At 40.8% G+C, this 26,402-nt stretch overlaps 1 protein-coding gene across 7 annotated transcripts in view; it reads right to left on the bottom strand.

Annotated features, from left to right (window-relative positions):
• The window catches only part of BABAM2 (BRISC and BRCA1 A complex member 2), a 450,161-nt gene that overhangs the window by 72,455 nt on the left and 351,304 nt on the right, over positions 1-26,402 (bottom strand). For all 7 annotated transcript variants that reach the window (XM_074395641.1, XM_003941529.4, XM_003941528.4 and 4 more), the window contains 2 exons: positions 24,632-24,702; positions 21,647-21,729 (listed from right to left, as the gene is read on the bottom strand). In XM_074395641.1, coding sequence (XP_074251742.1) covers positions 21,647-21,729; positions 24,632-24,702 — 154 coding nt within the window. The remainder of the gene's footprint in view (positions 1-21,646; positions 21,730-24,631; positions 24,703-26,402) is intronic.

Genomic DNA, 26,402 nt, shown 5'->3' with positions numbered 1-26,402 from the left:
ATTACAGGTGTGAGTCACTGTGCCTGGCGTTTTGTACTGTTTCTTATACCTACATGTGAATCCACAACTATCTCAACATAAAACGTTTTAAAACCCATGAAAGACTTACATGGTAAATACGGGGAAGTATCAACAAAACTATGGAAGGCAGTTCCTCCCTTGTTTTTGGAAAACAGAAATAAAGTGGCATCAGGTACAGAGGACAGCCCTTAGACCCAGATGTGTGACAATGCCAACCTTTTACCCTTGATTTCCTCACCTTAAAAACAAGGACAATACCTGTCCTACCAACTTCATGGAGTTTGGGGAGGATCAAGTTAAATAAGCGAATAAATGGGAAAGTACTTTAAAAATACTGTAAGGTCTTATGAGTGACAGTGAAGAGACATTTCTAGTAACACTTTGGGAATGACAGCGCATACCATCAATCTGCTTACATTTATTGTGAAGACGAGCTGCAAAGCTGCAGGTGCTGAGCCTCTGCATTAACTCAGTGACCACGATGGAGGGGAGGTTACGAATTGCACATGCATGGCAATAAGATATCAGAAGCGCTTGCTGCTGGTGCAGATGGGGTATGTAATATACTACTTTTCATGCCAGAAAGAAGAAAGGTGGCTGGGTACGGTGGCTCACACCTGTAATCCCAACACTTTGGGAGGCCCAGGTGAGCTGATAGTCTGAGGTCAGGCATTCAAGGCCAGCCTGGCCAACATGGAGAAATCCCATCTCTCCCAAAAATACAAACAAATTAGCCAAGTGCAGGGCCGTGTGCCTGTAATCCCAGCTACCTGGGAGGCTGAGGTATGAGAATCACTTGAACCTGGGAGGTGGAGGTTGCAGTGGGCCAAGATAGTGCCACTGCTCTCCAGCCTGGGCGACAGAGCGAGTCCTCATCTCAAAAAAAAAAAAAAAAAAGGTACTTATATTTGTTTTATTTACATAAAGAAACTCTGTAAGGCCTAATTAAAAAAAAAAAAAAAACTAACACAAATGGCAAGAAGAAGAACAAGGTAGATTGGGAATGGGTGGGGATGGGACTTTTCCTATTGCGTATTTTAAAAATTAGGTGAATATATTGCAGATTTAAACAATAAAATAAAAAACATTTTAAAGGCACATTCTTAGGGAGGGTCCCTATATTTTGTATGTGTCATGGGGAGGGGCCCTGCTTTTTGTTTTTCTCAAAGCCTTAGTTAGAAGAGTATGGAAGTTAGCTGAGTGTTGTCACTAGACTGTACGTGTGTATATGTATGTGTGTGCAAATATGTGCCTGCATGTGAACAGGACTATACATGCCAGATAATTCTGGCCAAGCCCTACCTCCTTCCCATCTCCCAAAGATGGCAATGCCCAGGAGTCATGAAGAGGGGACCACTGGAGCAGCTAACTACTCTTCAGTTTTCTGCCCCTTAGGGCATTTTGTTTAAGAACACCAACTGATTTAATTGTGTCTTTTTTTGAGACAGAGTCTCACTCTATCACCCAGGTTGGAGTGCAATGGTCCGATCTCAGCTCATTTGCAACCTCCACCTCCCGGGTTCAAGCGATTCTCTTGCTTCAGCTGCCCACGTAACAGATTACAGGTGTATTGCCTGGCTAATTTTTGTATTTTTTTGTAGAGATGGGTTTTGCCATGTTGGTCAGGCTGGTCTCAAACTCCTGACCTCAGGTGATCCTCCCACCTTGTCCTCCCAAAGTGCTGGGATTACAGATGTGAGCCACTGTGCCTGGCCTAATTGTGTCTTGAATAGGGAGACTGAGGCTGATATAATATACCTTATAGTGCGAAACAAGATCAGAATTAGAAGCCACAGTCCTCACTCCCACTCCTTCCCTATGCCCACTGGTCAGTACATTCTTAGGTCAAATGTGGATTAAAAAACTAATGCTATCTCTGGGTACCAAAGTTAAGTCTGGCTTGTTTCGAAGGACTTTCTAGTTGTTAAAAGAATCAAACTTGAAAAGCTCAAATCAAGAAGCAATTCTTTCGGATTATGTTGGTTTTCTGCAGCCCCCATGACCTCTGGAATCAGGGAAACAATGAATGATGTTGGGGTAAACTGTCTTTGAACATTAGCATGTAAAGTCTTTGTGTTTACTCTGTGGAGTCCACCGAGTCTGCAATCTTGGGCTGTTGATCTCCCGGAAAAATGGGTCTTTTGAAGTATTCTGTCCCCTTGGTTAGAGCCCAATTCAGCATGTTTTCATCTTCTTGTAAATACAGTGTTCAAGTGCCATCCCATCCAAGTGGGTTCTACCTTCTCATTGACTGGTTGTGGTGAAACAGTATGAACTGAGGGTTTTGGCCCACTCCATTCTTCCAACATAAAACAAAGGCTATGCCATTTGGAGATGCTTTTGTTGAGACCACAATTCATTTCTGAGGTCTCAATCAAACAAAAGCTCAAGGATAAACTTTGCAAATTCTTTCTAATTTGCCTGACATAGCAGACAGTTTATAATACACATGAGGTTTCCAAGCATATAGCCAAATAAAAAATGAGAAATAATAGCTTAGCCAAAGAGATTTTTCTTGAAAAGATAGGAAATCTGTGTACATAAGACTGTCAGTTCCTCTAGAAAAGGAATGTCCCATTCAGCCCTATATCTTTAGTATCCAGTATGGTATCTGACACAAAGAATATACTTAAATTCAACTCTCTCACCTGGGAGTATAAAAAAGGCAAACCCCATCTCTATAAATGTTAAGGCCTGTGAAGCTAAATAAGATTCCATGTTTAACCTGAAAGCCTAGCTGGAAAGACTAGTATGGAACTAAACTTGTTTCTTTATTGGAAAACAAAGCTGAACCGAGACAATGGTTTAGAGCAGAAATTGATGGGTGGTTGGCATTTAAAAATATGAATGTAATTGCTAGTTCTCTGGCCTCAATCACACTGACGGATTCTTTTTGCAATTATCTTCACTAGGCTTGCCTGCATGCAAAGTTTGCTGATTACTGGCAGGTACTATGGTTTCCCTGGAGACGGGGGAATCGTTAATCCACCTTTTCAATACTGGGGAGAGTTCAAAAGACTCACAGTACAAAGAGAAAGTTCCACAGTTGGGAGCATCAGAGGTAGCACTGGGGAGCCCCGTAGCACCTTATTTGTAGAAAGGAACTAGAACTTAGGATCCCTACCCACCACGTGCTCTGAGTTTGGAATTCTGATCACATACATGTGAAGGGGGCTGGTAATTGTTACAGAAGATGCAGTATAGTTATACCGTGCTCCCCAACTCCTTTTAAATCATGGCACTTACGCAGAAAACGATACTATATTTTTTTTATTTTTGAGATGGAGTCTCACTTTGTCACCCAGGCTGAAGTGCAGTGGCAAGATCTTGGCTCATTGCAACTTCCACCTCCCAGGTTCAAGCAATTCATCTGCCTCAACCTCCCGAGTAGCTGGGACTACAGGTGTGTGCCACCATGCCTGGCTAATTTTTGTATTTGTAGTAGAGACAGGGTTTCACCATGCTGGCCAGGATGGTCTGAAACTCCTGACCTCAGCTGATCTGCCTGCCTTGGCCTCCCAAAGTGCTAAGATTACAGGGGTGAGCCACCGCACCCAGCTGAAAATGCTGCTATTTTATGGCACACCAGAAAAATAGGTAAGACTGGCAGAGGTCACTCACTGTGGGATACAGCTCCTCCAAGGACTGAAGAGGTCAGCAGCCCATCTGTAACCTATCCCTAACCCATCAGTGTGCCCCAGCACATGGATTGGGAAGCTTTCATAAACTGCGGAGCACAAGAAATCTGGAATCAGATGGTCTTGGTTCAAATGCTGTGTCCTTCAGCTACTAGCTATGGGACTTCTGGCAAGTTACTTTATCTCTAGGTGCTTTTTGTAAAATGGGGATAATAAGTAGCCCAATCTCACAGGGCTGTTGAGAGAATTATATGGCATTATTGTAAAGTATTTAGCACAGTACTTGGCATATAGTGAACATTCAATCAATTATTTATGCATAAAAATGGTATTATTATTATTAATTTCCTCCTCTCCTCTCCTTCCTTTCTTCTTTTTTTTTTTTGAGACAGTGTCTTGCTCTGTCACCCAGGTTGGAGTGCAGTAGCATGATCTCATCTCACTGCAACATCTGCCTCTCAGGCTCAAGTGATCGTCCCACCTCAGCCACCTGAGTAGCTGGTACTACAGGCACATGCCACCAAACTTGGCTAAGTAAAAAATAAATTTTATAGCTATAAAGTTTCACTATATTACCCAGCCTCGTTTCAAACTCCTGGGCTCAAGTGATCCTTTTGACTTGGCCTCCCAAAGTGCTGGGATTACAAGCTGCAAGTGTGAGCCACCAGTGCCAGCTCATTTTTAACATTATAGTACAATATGCATAATTCAAATTTACCATTTTAATCATTTAATTTTAATTTTATATATTTATTTTGAGTTATTTATTTATTTATATGGAGTCTCACTCTGTCCCCCAGGCTGGAACACAGTGGCTCGATCTTGGCTCACTGCAACCTCCGCCTCCCAGGTTCAACTGATTCTCCTGCTTCAGCCTCCCAACTAGCTGGGATTACAGGCACCTGCCACCATGCCTGGCTAATTTTTGTATTTTTAGTAGAGACGGGGTTTTGCCATGTTGGCCAGGCTGGTCTCAAACTCCTGACCTCAAGTGATCTGCCTGCCTTGGCCTCCCAAAGTGCTGGGATTACAGGCATAAGTCACTGTGCCTGGTCCATTTTAATCGTTTTAAAATGTAAAGTTCAGCGGCATTAAGTACATTCACACTGTTGTGCAGCCATCACTACTATTTTTCTCTAGAATGTTTTCATCACCCCAAAGTGAAATGCTGTATTCGTTAAATATAATTTCCTATTTCCCCGCCCCACAGCCCCTGGCAACCACCATTCTACTTTCTGTCCCTATGAATTTGACAACTCTAGTTACCTCAAATAAGTGGAATCACACAGTATCTGTTCTTTTGTGAGATAAATTGTGTTTTGACATCCAATTCTCCTTTCAACTACTGGAGGGCAAGGGTTCAAGTAGCCAAAGGTCATTCTCACTTTAGAAGTTACTTTCCAAAGTCTCTTTCGGTACATCCCGGGTCGGGCCATCTGAGGTGATCCAAATCACCTCTTTGGGAGGAAAACTGTATCAACAAGGTTTCGAGTTCCAAACCACTTCCTGTCCAGTGTGATATGTGACTGAACAAAAGAGTTCAGTCAGGCTAAAGAGTTCAGAATGATTTTTACTGGGGACAACCAGGGGTTTGCAGGTTGGAATGGACTCTAGGTCAAGTTGGTGAGAGTCTCTACCACGCCCTTGTTCTATGTGAATGTTCTCTCATTTATTCCTTACCTGATGTCCACAGGCTCCTAAAACTCATTATATCCCAAATGGAGCTCAACATTTCCAAATCTGTTCCTCCTAGAGTAATCCCTGCTTCAGCTGATGGCATCATCAACTACCTAGGCGCCTAAAAAAGATACCTAAGAATCATCCTATTTCTTATCTGTCCCTCATCTTCCTCTTGGGGTCAATCACAAAGTTTTGCCAGCTTTACTTCCAATATGTTTCTTAAACATCTTTCTTCCCCTCCACCCCTACTATGACTCCCCTAGTTCAGGTCTGTCTAATCTCCTTTTGCCTGGACTGCCTTTTTAGGTCCCTGGTCTCCATCCCAAATCATCTTTTACATAATATCAGAAAAGTCTATTTTTATAAAAGCAAATAAATATATGCCACTTTTCTACTGAGCACTCTTCAATGACTCCTTGCTGTCCTCAAGATGAAGTCCCATTTGGCAGCCTGCTATGCAATGGCTGTGTTCCAACCTCTGACTGCCTCTTTAGCTTAATCTCTTACCACTTCTTGGGATCCACTAAACATTTAGGAGACTGGAAACCATTTTCAGTTCCTCACTTATACTCTAAGATTTCTTCCCTCTGTGCCTTTGTTTATGCCATCCCCTCTGCTTGGAATAATCTCATGGCCCTCCTCCCTTACTGTGTTGGGTGACCCTTCTCTATTCTTATAACATTTGATATATACCTAGAAATGCACTTTAATATTTCACTGTTATGTTCTTCACTAGACTATCAACTATTTCAGAGCAGGTATCATTCACCCTGGTATCCCTGCGTCTTGATGATACCTGAACTAACACGGGTGCTCAATACATGATGGCCAAAGGGATAAAGCAACATACAAATGAATAAAGTACTGCACAGGTCACGTCTGGAGGCCACTGGAAGGAAGGAAGGAAGAAAGGGAGGGAGAGAGAGAGGGAGGGGTGAAAGGGAAGGCAGGTAAAACTTCTATTAGGAAGGAAGAAGCAAAACTGTTATCTGCAGATAACATGATTATGTACATAAAAATTCTAAGGAATTTATAAAGGTCAATATGCAAAAATCAATTCTATTTCTATATATTAACAATGAGCAATTTGAAAATGAAAATTTTTAGGCTGGGCACAGTGGCTCACACCTGTAATCACAGCACTGTAGGAAGTTGAGGTGGGTGGATCACTTGATGTCAGGAGTTCGAGACCAGCCTAGCTAACATGGTGAAACCCTGTCTCTACTAAAAATATAAAAACTGGCTGGGTATGATGATGCATGCCTGTTATCCCAGTTATTTGGGAGACTGAGGCAGGAGAATTGCTTGAATCCAGGAGGCGGAGGTTGAAGTGAGCTGAGATCATGTCACTGTACTCCAGCCTGGGCAACAGAGTGAGACTCTACCTCAAAAAAAAGAAAGAAAGAAAATGAAAAAATTTAAAAACTTATTTCATGATAGCTTAAAAATACACTTAGAAATTTATTTAATAAAAGATGTGTAAGACTAGTATATTGAAAACTATAAAACATTGCTGTGGGAAATTAAAGAAGATTGAAATAAATGAAAACATATACCATGTTCATGAAAGGGAAAACATAATTATTTTCAAGATGGCAATTCTCCTCAAACTGAGGTACAATAGATTCACTGCAATCCCAATCCTGCTTTTTGTGAAGAAACTGACAAGCTGATTCTAGAATGTGTAGGGAAAGGCAAAGGATGTAAACAGCTTAAATTAATTTTGAATACAGAAATACAAAGTTGTCTGGGTACAGTGGCTTATGCCTGTAACCCCAGCACTTTGGGAGGCCAAGGTGGGTGGATCACCTGAGGTTAGGAGTTTGAGACTAGCCTGGCCAACATGGCAAAATGCTCTCTCTACTAAAAATGCAAAACTTAGCCGGGCATGGTGGTGGGTGCCTGTAATCCCAGCTACTCAGGAGGCTGAGGCAGGAAATCACTCAAACCCGGGAGGCGGAGGTTGCAGTGAACCAAGATTGCGCCACTGCACTCCAGCCTGGGCGACAGAGCAAGACTCCATCTCAAAAAAAAAAAAAAAAAAAAAAGAAATACAAAGTTAAAGAACTTATACTACATGATTTCAAGACCTACTCTAAAGGGAAAGCACAGACTGATAGATCAACAGAACAGAATAGGAATTCAGAAGTAGATTTACACTTACATGGTCAACTGACTTTTGACAAAGGTGCTAAGGTAATTTAATGGGGAGAGACTAGACTTCAACAAACTGGATATTAGAACAACAAAAATAAAACCATGTCCCTTACTTTATACCATACACAAAAATTACTTGAAATTGAACACAGACCTACATTTAAGAGCTCAAACTATAAACTTTCTAAAGTTTTAATAATTTTAATAATTTTTTTGAAAATTATTTGTGAACTTGGTTAGGCAAGAATTTCTTAAGCAGGACATAAAAAGCATGGCTCATAAAACTTAAAAATTATAAAACTGACTTCATTAAAATTAAAATATTTTGCTCTTTGAAAGGCACAATGAAATATTCTCAACTGGTATTTGCAGAACACGGAACTGACAAAAGGTTTGTATCAAAATATATAAAAAACTCAACTCAAAAGTAAGAACATAACAGCCCAATTAAAAACAAGAAAAACTGCCTAGGCAGCATAGCAAGACCTTACCTCTACAAAAAAAGAAAAAAATTAGCCAGCTGGTGGTGGCTCACACCTGTAACCCCTGCACTTTGGGAGGCCGAGGCTGGCGGATCACAAGGTCAGGATATCAAGACCACCTTGCTCAACATGGTGAAACCCTGTCTCTACAAAAGAAACAAAAATTAGGTGGGTGTAGTGGTGAGCATCTGTAATCTCAGCTACTCAGGAGGCTGAGGCAGGAGAATCACTTGAACCCAGGCGGTGGAGATTGCAGTGAGCCGAGATCGTGCCACTGCACTCCAGCCTGGTGACAGAGCAAGACTCTGTCTCAAAAAACAAAAAAAGAGAAAAAAAAAATTAGCCAGGCATGGTGGTGTATGCCTGCAATCCCAGCTGCTCAGGAGGCTGAAGTGAGAGGAACACTTGAGCCTGGGAGATAGAGGCTGCACACTTGAGCCTGGGAGATAGAGGCTGCAATAAGCCTGATGGTACCACTACACTCTAGCCTGGGTGACAAAGCAAGACCCTGTCTCAAAAAATAAATAAATAAATAAAAAGACTTCAACAGATGCTTCACAAATTAACTTACTAGAATGGCAAATAAGCATAGGAAAAGATGCTCGACATCACTAGTCATTAGGGAGTTGCAAATTGAAGCCACAATGAGACACTATTATATATACTATAATGGCTAAACTTAAGAAGAATGACAATATCAAGAGTTGGAAAGAATGTGGAAAAACTGAACTCTCACACACTGTCAGTGAAAACGTAAAAAGTGACAGCCATTTGGAAAACAGTATGGCACATTACTGAGTTAAAATACATTTACCATAGGACCCAGCATTTCCACTTCTAGGTTTTTACCCAAGAGGAAAAAAAAAGATGTCTGTATAAAGACTTGCACTTGAATTATGTTCAAGGAGAACTATTCTTTCTTTTTATTTTATTTATTTATTTATTTGAGACGTAGTCTCACTCTGTTGCCCAGGCTGGAGTACAGTGGCGGTCACTCCAACCTCCGCCTCCCACGTTCAAGCGCTTCTCTTGCCTCAGCCTCCAAGTAGCTGGGATTACAAGTGCCTGGTGTCACGCTTGACTATTTTTGTGTTTTTAAGTAGAGACAGGGTTTCACCATGTTGGCCAGGCTAGTCAGGAACTCCTAACCTCAAGTGATTCCCCCCAGCTCGGTCTTCCAAAGTGTTGGGATTACAGGCGTGAGCCACAACACATCCGATTTCTTTCCTTTTTTTTTTTAGACACAGGATCTTACTCTGTAGCCATGCAGAGGAGTGAACATGGCTTAATGCAGCCTTGATCTCCTGGGCTCAACCAATCTTCCCACCTCAGCCTTCTGAGTAGCTGGGACTACAGGTGCATGTCACCACACTGGGCTAATTCTTAAATTATTTTGTAGAGAAAGGGTCTTGCAATGTTGCTCAGGCTGGTCTTGAACTCCTGGCCTCAAGTAATCCTCCTACCTCTGTTTCCCAAAGCACTGGGATTACAGGCCCGAGCCACTGTGTCTGGCCTAGCATTATTCTTAATAACTACAACTTGGAAACAAAATGTTCAGCATCCCCAGGAGGCGGAGGTTGCAGTGAGCTGAGACCAAGCCATTGCATGCCAGCCTGAGCAACAAGAGTGAAACTTCATCACACACACAAAAAAGAAGTTCAGTATCTGATAAATGCATAAACAATGCCATGAAAAATGAAATACTACCCAGCTATAAGTAAGAACAAAACATTGACACCCACAACACTTTTTATGCTAAGTAAAAGAAATCTAATACAAACAGAATAAACTATAAATACAGAAAGTGGTAGTAGCTACCTGGGGCTGGAAGTCAGGGGAGGAGACCAACTGCAAAGGCTTACAAGGACACATTGAACATCATAGAAAGTTGCTTTTGTCTTGATTGTGGGCCTTAGCTCTCTGACTGTATGTGGTTGCCAAAATTTAAGTGTACACTTAAAATGGTGAATTTTACCATATGTAAATTATAACTCAAAAAAGACAGGAAAATGTACTCTATGAACTCATGAAAGTTGAGCTGGTAAGTATGCAATATGCAAATGGAAAGTTATTTATTAATCCTCAAATCAGGGCATGATTTTCTGATATTTTCCTTATGCTGAACATTAGTCAGTACTTCGGGCCAGTACTGAGATGTCAACAGTTCAATACTGGACACATATTGCTGTAAAAGTACTTATCTGTCTTAGAATCTTAGAAGTGAGCCATCCAAACATAGGAAAAATACTTCACTGAATTTTAAGAAACCTCATTTCTAGTCCTACTCTTCCACTAATGTCATGCATGACCTTGGGTCAGATACCCAGCCAACACCGCAGTAAATGATGGAGTTTCCAGAGATTCTCAATCTGAGGTCCATGTATCTCCCCTACTTGCCCCTAAAAGCATCCTTGGATTCAGGGCATCTGGGAATTTGGATGGGAAAAGGTGTATGTTTACACATTTTCTTTACATAAATGCGTATCTTTGTTTTTATTAACCTTTAACTGAAATTTAGCATTTCCTTCCGTTATGAATATAGACAACAATCTGCAGTGGCTTTAGCACTAACGACTTCAGTACTAATAGAAATCACAGGTATTCTTATATCAAATTGTTAAGTGTTGCTCATACCTCAAAATATTATTTACACTCATCACTATTTCCAAAGTATGGTGGTTATTAGATTTGCTACTGGATATTATTATTTAATGTGTTAACAAAGAAGCTATGTATCTGTTAAAGAAATGATATATCTGATTATAGATATATCTCTGTATCAGGCGTCCCCAAACTACAGCACGGGCCGCATGCGGCCCCCTGAGGCCATTTATCCGGCCCCCTGCTGCACTTCAGGAAGGGGCACTTCTTTCATTGGTGGTCAGCAAGAGGAGAACAGTATGTGGCGGCCCTCCAACGGTCTGAGGGACAGTGAACTGGCCCCCTGTGTAAAAAGTCTGGGGACGCCTGCTCTATATCATAACTTATAAAAACAAAAACTTCTGAGCTAGATGGCCTCTAACCATTCATTCTAGTGCTAAGAATTCTATTAAAAACTGGCACAAAGACTGGATGGCAGTGAGGGGCCATGGCTTATGCCTGTAATCCCAGCACTTTGGGAGGCCATGGTGGACAGATCACTTGGGGTCAGGAGTTCGAGGCCAGCCTGGCCAACATGGTGAAACCCTGTCTCTGCTAAAAATACAAAAATTAGCCAGGCATGATGGTACACATCTGTAATCCCAGCTACTTGAGAGACTGAGTCAGGAGAATCACTTGAACCCGGAAGGCGGAGGTTGCAGTGAGCCGAGATTGTGTCACCACACTCCAGCCTGTGTGACAGAACAAGACTCTGTCTATAAAAAAAAAAGACTGAATGGCTCAGATTCTAAATGAAATAACTAAAAACAGTTCTCTTTTCTAAAGAAAGACTTTCAAAATTCACGGATTCTAACTTGTTCAGATCCTGATTTGAACAAAGCAAGTGCTAAAAAAAAACCACATTTGAGACAAATGGGGAAATCTGAACACAAATTGAGTAGTAGGCAGTATTAAATAATTAGTTGTCATAAAATTATCGTCAATATATCTTTTTAAAAAAATCCTTATCTGGGCTGGGTGCAGTAGTTCACGCCTGTAAGCCCAAGACTCTGGGAGGCTGAGGTGGGAGGGTCACTAGAGGCCAGAAGTTTGAGACCAGCCTGGGCAACACAGTGACTGTCTCTATGAAAACATTTTTTTTTTTTTAATTAGCTGGGCATGGTGGTGTGCACCTTCAGTCCCAGCTACTCTAGAGGCTGAGATGGGAGGGTCCCTTGAGCCCAGGAGTTTGAGGCTGCAGTTTGCCACATGATCATTCTACTGCACTCCAGCCTGGCCTACAGAGCAAGACTCTGTCTCAAAAAAAAAAAAAAAAAAAAAAAATTAAAATATTAAAAAATAATCCTTATCTGTTAGAGATACATACTGACATAAAATGATATTTCCTTTGCATCAAAATATTCAGGAAAATAAAACTTAAAAAGGAGGCAGGATAAAAGAAACAAAGTAGACAAAACTGTGATATGGGTAATGGGGTTCACTGTATTTTTCTGTCTACTTTCATATTTGAAATTTCTATAATAATTAAAAAAAATTAATAGTCCTTCAGGACAGATCCGACCCACAGAAATGTCTAGATTGTACTCAGTCAAAAAAACAACAATGGGCTGGGTATGGGCGTGGTGGCTCACACCTGTAATCCCAGCACTTTGGGAGGCCAAGTCGGGAGGATCATCTGAAGTCAGGAGTTTGAGACCAGCCCGGCCAGCGTGGTGAAACCCCATCTCTACTAAAAATACAAAAATCATCTGGGCACATGCCTGTAGTCCCAGCTACTTGGGAGGCTAAGGTAGGAGAATGGCTTGAACCCAGGAGGTAGAGGCTGCAGTGAGCCGAGATGAACAATGAAGAGGATAGAAAGGAGTGTGCAGCTTGCCACAGTTCCTACTCCCCAACCATCTTAGAACCTGGGCTACTCCCACATCTAAATCGCCTCTTCCTCAGGAGGCATTTGACCTTGTAAGTTAATATGAACTCTGTATGACAAATTATTATAATCGACCACATTCACTATGTCTAAACAGGTGAAATCCTGTTTTTGGTAATCAGCAGCTCTTTCACTCTTTAATAAGCTGGTTAGTTTTGTTCTTTCAATGTCCAAAAGTGAATCCCTACCTTGAGTCAGTAGTTTATACCACTGGACAGGGGATTATAGGTGAACAACCTGTCACTCCACTGAGGAACAACTCCAGCTTCATGCCCTGTTGCCTTCAGTCAGTAATGTCTTTGCTGAGACATCCACTCACGTTCCTGGGAGATGAGATGGTCTTTACATCTCTCCGACTTGTGCATGGTTGCAGACACTGACCCTCTGCTCTTGTTCTTGGGGCTTACAGGGTCTCTGAGAAGCTCTAAAGGCTTCTAAAATTTATCACACATACTTGGGGATACTGTAAACAATTATCTGAAACAGTATAGTAATGTAGTTTAGCACACGGGATCCAGAATCCCTTCCTGGATTTAAACGCTAACTCTGCCATTTAATCTTGCTATGCCAGTTTTATAATTTATAAAAAGGGGTTATTCTGGTAATTAACCTCAGAAAGATGTTCTGATTAAATAACATAACATATGCAAAGTACTGAGAACAGCATCTAGAGCATGGTATATACTCCATGCCATTTTTTTTTTTTTTTTTAAAGACAAAGTCTTGCTCTGTCGCCCAGGCTGGAGTGCAGTGGTGCCATTTTGGCTCACTACCACCTCTATCTCCTGGGTTCAAGTGATTCTCGTGCCTCAACCTCCTACGTAGCTGGGATAACAGGGGCCAGCCACCACACCTGGATAATTTTTTTTTTTTTTTTTTTTTTTAGTAGAGACGGGGTTTCACCATGTTAGGCAGGCTGGTCTCGAACTCCTGACCTAAGGTGATTTGGCCACCCAAAGTGCTGGGATTAAGGCATCAGCCACCGCACCAGGCTTACACTCTATACCTAGAAACTGTTATTACTATTATCTTCAACAACAGCACAACCGAAATATAATAATGCACATGCTTCACCAATGTCAATAGTACTTTAATATCAATTCTAAGAAAAGGTTATACTGAACGAGATCAATAACATAAGAGTTACTCTGCAACAGCTTCCTTTCTTTCACTGGGTAAGAAGATTTCTTGAGTTATAGTTGTTAATTTGAAAACGTCAAAAATCACTGAGAAGTCAAAATTGCTAATTTTTCAAAACCTTTCTTTGATCAGAAAAACTTGCTTTAGCAATTACTTAATCCAATAATTACAACTGAAAAGATTCATACAACATAAATAAGATGGTACAGGGGAAAAATGCATCGCATGATTGTGCATCTGATTTACAACCTTCTTCCTTAAAAGAAATCCTTTAAGATCATACAAAGGGGTCATGTAATTCTAAGGTATTACAATGAAGACAATATTCTCAGTGAAGATTTATCCAGTAAATTCTCAAACTAGTGTCAGAAATTACAAAATAGGCTTTCTGGAAGTAAACTCTAAAGACAAAACGGAAGTTTCAATTTGAGTCACAATAGTGACGGTGGTTGCTAAAGGACTGGAGCTCTCTGAACTGTAAACCGGGCGAAGGGTGTGCCTGGGTGTATAATCAAAAGATGAAAACCACTTTGCCTAGTAGAGCTAACCACTTTCAAGGAAGTCTCAGGATAAAAATTAACCAAAATGTAAAAGTATCTAAAGGACTCAATAGTTCTCATAATTAGAGCAAAAAAGACATTCAGTAAATTGTATCTATTTTCCATATTCTTTTATAATTTGGAACAATATTAGAGAACTGATTGGTTTGATATTTTGTTGATAATTAATTTTAGTTCCTGTTGCTTTGATAGGTTTTTAAATATTTTTTTGAGATGGAGTTTCACTCCTCTTGCTCAGGCTGGAGTGTAATGGTGCGGTCTCGGCTTACAGCAACCTCTACCTCCTGGGTTCAAGCGATTCTCCTGTCTCAGCCTCCCAAGTAGCTGAGATTAAAAATTAGCTGGGCATGGTAGCATGCCACCATGCCCTGCTAATTTTTGTATTTTTAATAGAGACAGGGTTTCACCATGTTGGCTGGGCTGGTCTCAAACTCCTGATCTCAGGTGATCCACCCACCTTGGCCTCCCAAAGTGTCGGGATTACAGATGTGAGCCACCGCACCTGGATCATACTAGAAATGATAAAATTAAACTAAGAATCTTTATGTCTGATATGAGGTAAACATGGTAATTCTAAAATAATATTATACTTTTTATAGATTTGGCTTGAAAAAATTCTGACACATACTACTGTGGTTCTTAATTTTAATTATTTTACTGATTCTGATTTGCTCTTCAAATATATTCCTTTATATAAAGATGTGAACTGTATCCAAAAAAGTAAGCAAGTTTTGAGCAACATCACAGTTTTAATTTTACTGATTTAGGTAGTAGCCATCTTGTTTGTTGCGTGCTAAATATTCTACAACAAAACACTGTTTCCGTAGTGGGGAGATGAAAGCCTACCTCGCTTTGCTCAGGAACTGAGTGGCTGCTACTATGATAGCTTTGTGTTTTAGTGGTGACAGTGCAACATCAATGCAAACAATTTCCTTGGTTATACTAGGAATTTGTAGAGCCTGACGAAATCAGAGCTTGGCAGAAGCATTTGTAGCAATAAACAGAAGCTTCTGATTTTTACTTAAAATTTCAAAAGCTGTCCTGATTTCCAATTTATTGGCTTTGATTACAAGCCTATAAGGAAATAATTATTTAAATGACTACCAGAATTAGTCTGAGGTTGTTGATTTCCTCTGGCTTAAAAAAAAAAAAAAAAAGACTTACCAGAAACTGTGTTCTCTGAAAAACAAAATAACTGTTTTCCATACTTAATGTCAACTTAAAACCAATGAATGAACAAATGAAGAGGTAGATAGTTAAAGACACATACAGAAAGAATAACACTAAGAGATCTCTGTGAACATTAGTCATTTTAAATAAAGAAAAAAATCAGAGTAAGCACCTATCATTCATTAGACTGAATAAACACTGTCACATCCGCCCCAGTCCACTATAACAGTTCTGAAATGAATGAATACAGCAATCAAAGTCCTGCAAAGATACACTGGAAATGATGTGCAGGGCAAAATCCAAACAGAACTTTTTTCTCTTTTACAAATATAAGACTGTTTATAGCGACAACAGAAAAAGCTATTTTGTTGTATTTACATTATAACATATATAGATGTAAAATATATGACAATAGGACAAATAAGGGAGAGGAAAAGGAGCAACGTTGTTATATTTTACTAGAATAAAGGCGTTATTCATCTTAAGGTGATTACGTTAAAGATACATATTGCAGGCTGGGCATGGTGGCTCACACCTGTAATCCCAGCACTTTGGAAGCTCAAGGAAGGTGGATCACCTGAGGTCAGGAGTTCGAGACCAGCCTGGCTAACATGGTGAAACCCCGTCTCTACTGAAAATGCAAAAATTAGCTGGGCGTGGTGGCACATGCCTGTAATCCCAGCTACTCGGGAGGCTGAGGCAGGAGAATTGCTGGAACCCGGGAGGCAGAGGCTGCAGTGAGCTGAGATCGTGCCACTGCACTACAACTTGGGCAACAGAACAAGATTCCATCTCAAAATAAAATAAAATAAAATAAAAAATTTAAAAAGATGCATATTGCAATCTCTAGAATAAACCACTAAGAAAGTAACTCAACATTAGGTAGCTAAAAAAAAAAAAAAAAAAAAAAAAAAAAAAAAACAACCAACAAATGCCCTTCTTCTTGCTCACTGTGCTCCAGACACACTTGGTTAAGAAAAGCTCTTTGCTGCCTCAGGGCTTTTGCACCCACTCCTTTCCCTGGCATCAGCTTCCTTGTCTGTCTGAATCACTCCTAAGGTCTCAGCTGAAATGTCACCTTCTACAACAGGTTTTCCCTACCATCCTCACAAGAACTCCTTCTTATTCTCTATTCGTAGCCTTTTACTTTGTTCCATGATGCTGTTTGTCACCATTTGAAATTTATATATTTGTAAAGTTTATGTCTTTATTGTCTGTTTTTCTCATTAGACTTCATTAGGAAAGAAAAGATGCTGTGTGTGGTGGCTCATGCCTGTGATCCCAACACTTTGGGAGGCTGAAGCAGGTGGATCCCCTGAGCCCAAGGTGTTTGAGACCAGCCTGGGCAACAGCAAAACCTTGTCCCTACAAAAAATTAGCTGGGCGTGGTGGTGCATACCTATAGTTTCAGTTACTTGGGAGGCTAAGGTGGGAGGATCACCTGAGTACAGGAAGCTGAGGCTACAGTTAGCCATGATTGTACCACTGCACTCCAGTCTGGGTGACAGAGTGAGACCCTGTCTCAAAAGGAGAGAGAGAGAGAGAACACCTCCTCCAGAGCCAGACATAACATATGAGGCGCTCTCTCTCACATAACTGTGTCTTGCATAGACAAGTCATAAAATATTTATTTTTAAAAATGCATACTATTGTACTTCACCTTGATCTAATCTTTTTTCTCATCAACTAGATAAGAAGTTGGCAAACTTCTGCGAAAGGTCAAATATTTTAGGCCTTGCACACCATATACTACTGTCTCTGCTGCAAATTCTTCTGCTTCTTTGTGTTTTCTAACAATCCCTTTAAAATATAAAGCTACCCTTAGGGCAGGGCCTGGTGGCTAACTCCTATAATCCCAGCATTTTGGGATGGGTGGATTGCTTGAGGTCAGGAGTTCAAGATCAGCCTAGGCAACTTGGTGAAACCCTGTCTCCACTAAAAATACAAAAATTAGCTGGGCATGGTCGTGCATGCCTGTAGTCCCAGCTACTTGGAAGGCTGAGGCAGGAGAATCGCTTGAACTCAGGTGGAGGAGGCTGCAGTGAGCCAAGATCATGCTACTGCTCTCCAGCCTGGGCAACAGAGTGAGACGCTGCCTCAAGAATAATAATAAAAAAGCTATCCTTAGCTCAAGGGCCCTATAAAAACAGGCTGACATGGGATTTGGCCCACAGGCTGTAGTTTTCCAACTTCAGTGCTATGTTACCATAAGTATCTTAAGGTCAACTCTGAGTTATGTACTTATATCCCCTAATATCTAGCATAGTAATGAGCATGCAGTAGGTTCTTAGTAAACTCAGAACTCAGTTAAGTTGGACATAGAACCAAACAAGAGATAAAAATAGTCAGATTGGGTCTAACAGGAATTTTAACAGGGAGACAAGGCCTACAGCCTAGGCTGAATGACTCAAAGGATCATTTACCAAAGATGTATAGGTAATGGAAAAAGACAGCTTGTCATACAGTCACAAATCTCAATACTCAATGGTCTCCCCTTCCAAGCTGCAACTCCACTCCTGTAGACAGCTGCCTCCTCATGTGTCTACTTACAGTGCAGCTGACTAGGACCCGTGAAAAAAGCACGTAGCTTTTTCCCGGAGGATTTATTTTTATTTTTATTTTTTTTATTGTTCTGTTACTGTGCCTTGCTATCTGGTTCTCTTGCCATGCTGCATTCTGAAAAGCTACTAGTGGGCCGGGCGCAGTGGCTCATGCCTGTAATCCCAGCACTGTGGGAGCCCGAGGCGGGCAGATTACCTGAGGTCAGGAGTTCGAGACCAGCGCTAGAGAAACCCCAGCTCTTCTAAAAGTACAAAATTAGCCAGGAACGGTGGTGCATGCCTGTAATCCCAGCTATTTGGGAGGCCGGGGCAGAAGAATCACTTGAACCTGGGATGTGGAGGTTGCAGTGAGCTGAAATCACGCCACTGCACCATTCCAGCCTGGGCAACAAGAGCAAAACTCCATCTCAAAAAAAGAAAAAGGCTACTAGCTTAAAGGTAACATGTACCTCCAGAGGTAAGCATAATTTGGCAAATATGGATTAGGTATACAACTGCTATGAATAATTCTTAGATGATGGCCAGGAAACTTTCCTAAAAATAGTTTCTGGATAGGAGCAAGTTTCTGATCCTGCTACAGTTCCAAGATTTGAGACCTGCTGAAAATGAATGATGGAAGGAAGAAATAAAGGAAGGAAATGCTCCATGGCTACAGTCATGGCCACAGCCCCCACTCCTGAACTGCCAGAATGCCAGGTTGTTGTAATACCTCCTGAGAGATCCCAGAATCTGTACAATGCTTTTCCTTAAGGCAATCTTGCTTTAGCAAACTCTGGCACAGTCTGAGGTCAGAGCTATCTGTCTCAAGAAAAGTGCCTCTTTCCTCAAGCATCCAAAATGTGCGTAATTACTGCCAGGAGCTGTCCTCTCAATAGCGAACTTCCTGGGCCCAGGGAGATAGGGAGGAAGGGGAGAAAAGAGATGCTATTTCATGTCCTGCTATGCCTTCAACCTCCATGAAGTAGTAGAGGCAGTCACAGGGGAATGGCTCTATTTCCAGGCATTTCCTTCCTCCTTTTTACCCTTTGAGATCTTAGAATAATTCACTGCAATGTTCTTTGTTAAGTCTCTGCCACCTTATAGTCCCCTCCCCATTTTCATGGAAAGGATAAAAAGGAATGAGTGGTCCCTTGGGCATTGTAACCAAGCCAGCAGATGCTTCTAAAGGGTAAGTGTCAGATGCTTAACTGTAGCACTAAGTAAAACACATTATCTAACCAAGCTTCACTTTGAGATAGCAAGTCCTGTATTTTTGGTAAGAAAAAAGGAAATGGGTAAAAATAATTTATTTAAAGACAGGCTGTGAGTTAGTGATGGAGCACGAAACAGCATCAAAGTCCTTTGATTCACTGGCAAGGTCTTATCTGCCAGAAGAGCCAAGTTGTTTCATTGAAAAAAGTAAATGAAACAACTCCCAAGGTCCCTGGTAGCTGTTCTAATGAATACCGAGGGGTTCTATGTTTCTGAAGAAGGTAAATTCAAAATGAAATGAAAATATGACTTTGGGATTTAATTTTGCATGTCTGATTTGGAAAAGCTAAGATAGAAAGGTGGAGAAGGAGCTGTAAGAAGTACTGAACACATAGTACCAAGGAGAAAATACTCTGTGGGGCATAGACCTTCAAAAGCCATAGCAATAGCTACAATACTGAATGTACTGACAAAGGAGTTGGCAGAAGCTGGGAAGTGAATGTTCTTTTATCTCTGACCATCACTGCAAGTGACAATTTTTTCTTGCTAGCAACCACCAGAATAGTCATCTTTGAATTGCATGTGGAAAACACAGGTTATAATTGAGCAATGCCATGAAATATATTTTCCTCCTTATTCTGTTATGATCTGATACCAACAGAAAGTAGAACCATGGCTAGGAGACCAAAGATTCAGGAAAAACGGACTTGGGCTGTTATGCCACTTTGAGATGAAGGAACTGGTTGAAGCACTCATCTAAATTAGTGTTGGCAATCGTCCTGCTGTGATGGAATTGTCCATAGCCGCTCAGGAGGCATGAGACCATCACCACCATCATTTGAGATAAGGCCAGGTCCCTCATGAGCTGGGTTAGGGGAATCACACCAGACAACTTTCCCAAGTCACAAGAGATATTAATAAATTAAGGAAGCAATCAAGATCTGGCATTGGGTCATCAGGTTAGAGAAAGAATCACTAGGACCAATGTAGTAAGGTGAAGTGAATAAAAGCAAATAGGAAGTGAGATTTCACAAAGGAATTAAGCCTCAGAATGCCAAATCAAAGCAAGGAACACAAGGTCAGAATCAAAAGTGGTGGCAGCAGTATCAGTGGTAGGCTCAGATCAGTGGGGCCATCGAAGACAGTGAGCAAAGAGGAGATTGCCAGGAGGCCTTGATTGTGAGGCTTCCTCCTCTACCTGGCCCCACGCTGTCAGTTATGGTGGAGACAAGGTGCATGACACCTTGAAAAGTGGTGATTGTTGGGCAACACCTAAAGGCAGAGAGGCCCATCTCCTTACAACGGTACCTATGCTCAATGATCTCTATGAATTATACAATGATAAAGTTTTACTTAGAGGTTTTCTTCTTTTTGCCACTATAGATGTTTTTTGGTTTCTTCCCTTACTATCTGTTGGTGTGAAATCAGGCAGAAAAATGAACTTAAGAACTATTTTAACTGAAGCAAATCACAATGAAGAAGGTAAATCTGTTGTGGAAGAAAAATCCCTTAAAGTCACTATCTTTATACTGTCTGATGCCTTGGTTAAATACAAGCAAAGTTATTCCTCCTGCCGTAGTTTATTAAGGCACAGGGTAAGTTCTAAAAGCAGTGGGTTTGAGTGAAGTCAATTCAAACCCACTGCTTTTCTCTAACTCAAGCTGGGAAAGACAGCTCCTTTGTCTTGGTCTGAAGACCGAACATTGTACATACCAAATTACTACAGAGTGAAGGTCTCAGTTGACTTACAACTTGAACCTGACTCCATGGGTCACTGGTTCTTACATAATCAGGAAATAAAAATACTCTATCTATCAAGAGAAAGCTGGGTCAATGTTTATAGACTGACTGATTAATATGTGATGACAACCATTAAACATGCCTACTATGCAGAAGAACGTCAGGAAATGATGTTGCGGATGCATTAAAACATTGCCCCATCTTTAAGTTATGATTACATTTCATCAAAGTTTTAGACTTTTCATTTCATAGGGATGATAACCAAATGATCACAGGAGGTATGTCTCCAATAATCCTAAAAGTCTTGAGGCCTGATACTGAAAAGATAATCTGACACAGAAATCTGCTTAGGGCAGGGTTTCTCTAGATTGGCAATACTGACATTTTGGGTTCAATAATTGTGTGTGTGTGTGTGTGTGTGTGTGTGTGTGTGTGTGTGTATGTGTGTGTGAGGGGCTGTCCCATGCATTGCAGGATGTTTAGCTGCATCGCTGACCTCTACCCATTAGATGCCAGTAGCAAACCCCCACCCCCTCAGTCGTAACAATCAAAAATGTTTCTAGACATTGCCAAACGTCCCCTGAGGTGCCAAATCACTCCAGTGGTTGAGAACCACTGGTCTAGAGATACTTTCTCTTTAAGATCACACAATAAATATACATACACCACAGTAAAAGGAACCAAGACAGGTTACAAAAGGTTCTTGTACTGATTATTACATGTGGTTTAGGACATTTAAAAATGTATGCTGACATGCTGACAGCAAAAGTATACTCACTGTGTACAAGAAAACAAAAATCTTTCCACATCAGCAGCAGAGTGAGTTTTGTAAAGCCTTCTGCATCATATTCCACGACACCTCTAAGTAATAAAAACATACACACACAAACAAAAAAAGAACCCTCATAAAAATAAGGTATAAAAGCGATGAAACCAAGTAAAGAATATTTTCATGAAGTCAGGGTTATTGACTCTAAGATGGATTTAAGGCAAGTGAGATTAATGCAGGAAGGGACTGGGGTTTGAAATGACAGTATCTAGGTTTAGGTCACAGCTTTGCCATTGACTATCTACTATGACCTCAGGCAAATCACTTAACCTTTGCAGCCTCAGTTTCCTTACCTGCAAAACGAGTATGAAAATATTTGCAAAATTCATTACAGGATTGTGAAAAACAAGTAAGATGAATCATAAAATACTATACAAATGTTAGTTATTATATTAATTATGAGTAAAAAGACATATTAATAAACCAAGTCAACAATGACACTATAATGCCAAATGTCAGCATACTACGTGTACAGTGATTAAGTCTGACTTTCACTGGGCACTAGACAGCAATACGTGATGACACTATTACTAAATCTAGTATTACATATTACTTTTCTTTCAAAGTATGTGGAATCCTTTCACTTGTGTCCCCCCGCCCCCTGTCCTCCCCACTGGGCTCAAGGCAAAGTAGCAACATTAGATGGGTGGATGCTGGGATGAGGAGGGGAGATGCACATGTCCTGTGTCAAAAGAGAACATGATCACCAAAGGTGCCAGGTGGAATTCTGTAGGTTCACCTCATCCATTTCCCTTAAGAGCTGAGCACCTGGGGGATGTTGCCATATGTGACAATACTAACCACACCAAGGACAGATCAAATTTTCTTTCTCATCCATACAAGGAAGACTCTGATGTCCTTAGAGATGCCTTATCCCTGACCAGACCAGGCCAATCAGGCCATTGATATTGATGCCAGCCCAGTTTAAGTTGGAAGGAACAGTTACACCCTTGTAAAGGTAAAAGAACTAAGATGCTGAAGGCTAAGTGATCTGCTACAAAATGGTTGGTATGCCATTCAGATCCTGAGTCAACAATTCTAGACATTAGTTGATATTTCTCTCTATGAATTTATTGATTTATTGAATTTATTATTATTATTTTTTTTTTGAGACAGTCTCACTCTGTTGCCCAGGCTGGAGTGCAGTGGCATGATCTTGGCTTACCGCAACCTCTGCCTCCCAGGTTCAGGCAATTCTCCTGCTTTAGCCTTCTGAGTAGCTCAGATTATAGGCACCTGTCACCATGCCCAGCTAATTTCTGTATTTTTTTGTAGAAACAGGGTTTCGCCATATTGGCCAGGCTGGTCTCAAACTCCTAACCTCAGGCGATCCGCCTTCCTCGGCCTCCCAAAGTGCTGGGATTACAGGTGTAAGCCACTGTGCTCGGCCTCTCTATGAATTTCTGATCAGCCCAATAATGTTAGAGTGCTAATAGTGAAACATTTTAGGTCCTGCATCCCATAGGCAAAGATAAGTATGTAATCTTTTTAAGTATATTACTATACTGCATGCATAATAAAACATATACAAAAAAGAGTACACTAAAAAAGAATGAGATTTGAAAGCAAATGTAAACGTAATTTTCATAGTTATCTTGTATTCCAATAGAGTGAACTGTGTAACTCCTGGGGTGTGTACTCCATTTCGGAGGTCACTGTGCTAGCTTCTTCATGTTCAATTATATATACCAAAGATCTTACTGAGAAAGAAGAAGACCAGCGGTATTACTTACTAACCACTGTTTGTATCAAAAGTACTTTCTCAAAATGTTCACAAATAAAGTTGAACCAAATCTTAAGTATTAAAGACTCGGGTGAGAAACAGTCATAGTGTTTGGGTACTGACCCTTCTATTTTGGAGAAATGAAAAATTCCTTTATGGGAATGAAAAAAATGTCTTAAAATTGGTTTGAGGAGTCAGAAATTTTCTTATAATTGTGCCACAGTTTGAAAATTATATCCCAGAGGGTGACAAATCCTTTTTTTTTTTGGTTTCATCTTCTCTTCCCTATTCCTAATTTCCTTTTTTCCTAATTTCTTTACTTATTTAAAATTTTAATTTTATATTACTAGATATACGTATATATTTATAAGCCTTCTGTGGAATAAGGTGGGCTATCACCAGACTGTTTAAACCCTTAGTGCCTAGTTACCCACAATGGGTAGAATGTTCTACCTTCTAAAGAGCATAAGGAAAATACATTCCCTCTTCCACTGAGCCAAGCCGAAGGAGACGCCTGATCAGGCCTCTAATTTATTTAAGGAAACAGGGTTGCAGGGCAGCACAGAAGGAAAGGGCAAAGGCACAGGGATGGGGGAGCCGGCTTCCCTCGCCCATCTTGGGGCCTGCTTTCAACTCCTACCCTCAAGTATGAGTCACTGCTTTTATATGAAATGCTGGATTTCCTCCCCAAATCTGTGTGGCACTGTTGGCAAATGGAGTCCTGTCAGGAGACCTGAGTCCTGGTGAAATGGGATTCCTGCCCTGGCTCCACTTCTTCTAGGGGTGTGACTTCCATTGGGCTACTGAACTTACTGCAATTTCTGAAGAATGACACATTCTTCAACAGAATGTGTCAGTGATGCCCACCTGGTTCACCCCGTGGCCACTGTGAGGGCATGGAGGTGAGAGTGCTGTGTAAATTGTAGGGAGTTCTACAAGTGACTGTTACCGCCATTACTACTGTTGTGTTCAGGGCTGTCCTCGCTGCTGCTCTAGGGAAGGTATTTGATTCTGCCATTTGCCAAAGAATACAAAAAAGAAGGGGGTCCTGGGAGCTTTGGTAAAAAGGGCATACCAAAAAGGATCAAAGTGGCATTAAAAAGATATCATGTGTAAAAACTAAGTGCTATTTTCTTAATCAAGCCTCCATGTTGAGGTTATCAGCAAGTGAGCGCATCACCGGTGTACCATTTAAACAGGGCAGAACTTACGTGCCAAAGTGACTGAGGAAAGCAGCAATATACTCTCTTCTTTTGTGATACCCTTGAATCACGTACTGCACCTGGAATAGAAAACCAAAGCTGAGAAGTGGAGTGGGAAGCTTTAAAAAGGCTTTATTATAAAAAATTTCAAGGATTCAGAGAGGCAGAAAGAATAGTAAAGTGAACACCCGTATTCCCACTACTTACATTCAACAACTATGACTACTGTGCCTACTTACTTCCTCCAGCCATCCATCCTCCTATCAACTTATCAATCAACATTTCAAAGGAAATGAGAGACATCATGACAGTTCACCCCTAAATATTTCAGTATATATCTCTAAAAAATAAGACTTTCTTCTACATAACCACAATACCATTATTATACTCAAAAAACTTAGCAATCAGTCTCTGAATTAATTTAGTACCCTGTCCATTTTCAAAATTTCCTAATTGTCCCCAAAATGTTTTAATTTTTATTGTTTACTTTGAAAACAATTTCTTTTTGAGATGGAGTCTTGCTCTTGCTGCCCAGGCTGGAGTGCAATGGCGTGATCTTGGCTCACTGCAACCTCCACCTCCTGGGTTCAAGCAATTCTCCTGCCTCAGCCTCCCAAGTAGCTGGGATTATAGAAGCCTGCCACCACGCCCTGCTAATTTTTGTATTTTTAATAGAGACAAGATTTCCCCATGCTGGGCAGGCTAGTCTCAAACTCCTGACTTCAGGTGATCAGCCCGACTTGGCCTCTCAAAGTGCTGGGATTACAGGTGCGAGCCACTGCACCTGGTCCAAAATGTTTTTTAAAAAGCAGTGTACAATTAAGGATCAGCCATTTGTTTTTAATGCCTTTTAAGTTTCTAAATCTAGAATAATAGTACCTCCTTGAGTGTGAGTATGTGTGTGCCTGCATGCACATAATATGACACTGACTTTTCAAATAAATTGGGCTATGTCTGATAGTACTTTGGGAGTCTGAGGCAGAATTGCTTCAGGCTAGGAATTCAAGACCAGTCTCAGCAACACAGCCAGACCTCATCTCTACAAAACATAAAAGAAATTAGCTGGGTGTGGTGATATGCACCTAGTGCCCCAGCTACTTAGGAGGCTGAGGCAGGAGGAACACTTGAGCCCAGGAGTTCAAGGCTGCATTGAGCTTAGATGGCACCACTGCGCTCCAGTCTGGGTGACCTCATCTCTTTAAAAGAGCAAGACCTATCTCTTTAAAAAAAAGAGAAAAAAGAAAAGAAACTGGGCTAATAGTCTTGTAGAACATCTCAATTCTGTTTTCTTCCTTTTTCTTTTACTCTCTGTATTTCCTATAAATTAGAAATTAGAGCTAAAGGGTGATTAGTTCCAGGTTGAACATTTTTGGCAAGAAAACTTCCTAGACAATACTGGGCTTGATCACTTGGCTAAGGTGATGACAGCCAGACCACTCCACTGAAAGGGGATGCTCCCTCTGCCACAGTGGATAGTCTACGGACATACCTCCTGAAGCATGGAAGGACCTAGTTTCCCATCAACCTTTCACCTAATGGTTTTCATATTTATTGGAGATCCTTGTCTGAATCAATGATTTCATTATGGATTGCAAAATAATGACTTTTGAATCCCATCATTCCTTTTGCATATATCAGCTGACAATCTCTCAAGAGCTTTCTCTCATCAAATTGGGTTATTTGGTTACCTTGAGCTCCTATTTAAAAAAAAAAAACAAAAAACAGAATAATGCTTCTTTCTTTTTAGAATTCTAATATTCAGAATGAGGAGTATTACAAT

The sequence above is a fragment of the Saimiri boliviensis genome, chromosome 1, assembly GCF_048565385.1.
Source record: "Saimiri boliviensis isolate mSaiBol1 chromosome 1, mSaiBol1.pri, whole genome shotgun sequence".
Lineage (NCBI taxonomy): Eukaryota > Metazoa > Chordata > Mammalia > Primates > Cebidae > Saimiri > Saimiri boliviensis.
Note: the sequence above shows the minus strand (reverse complement) of the source record. Positions and strands in the feature narration are given on the sequence as shown.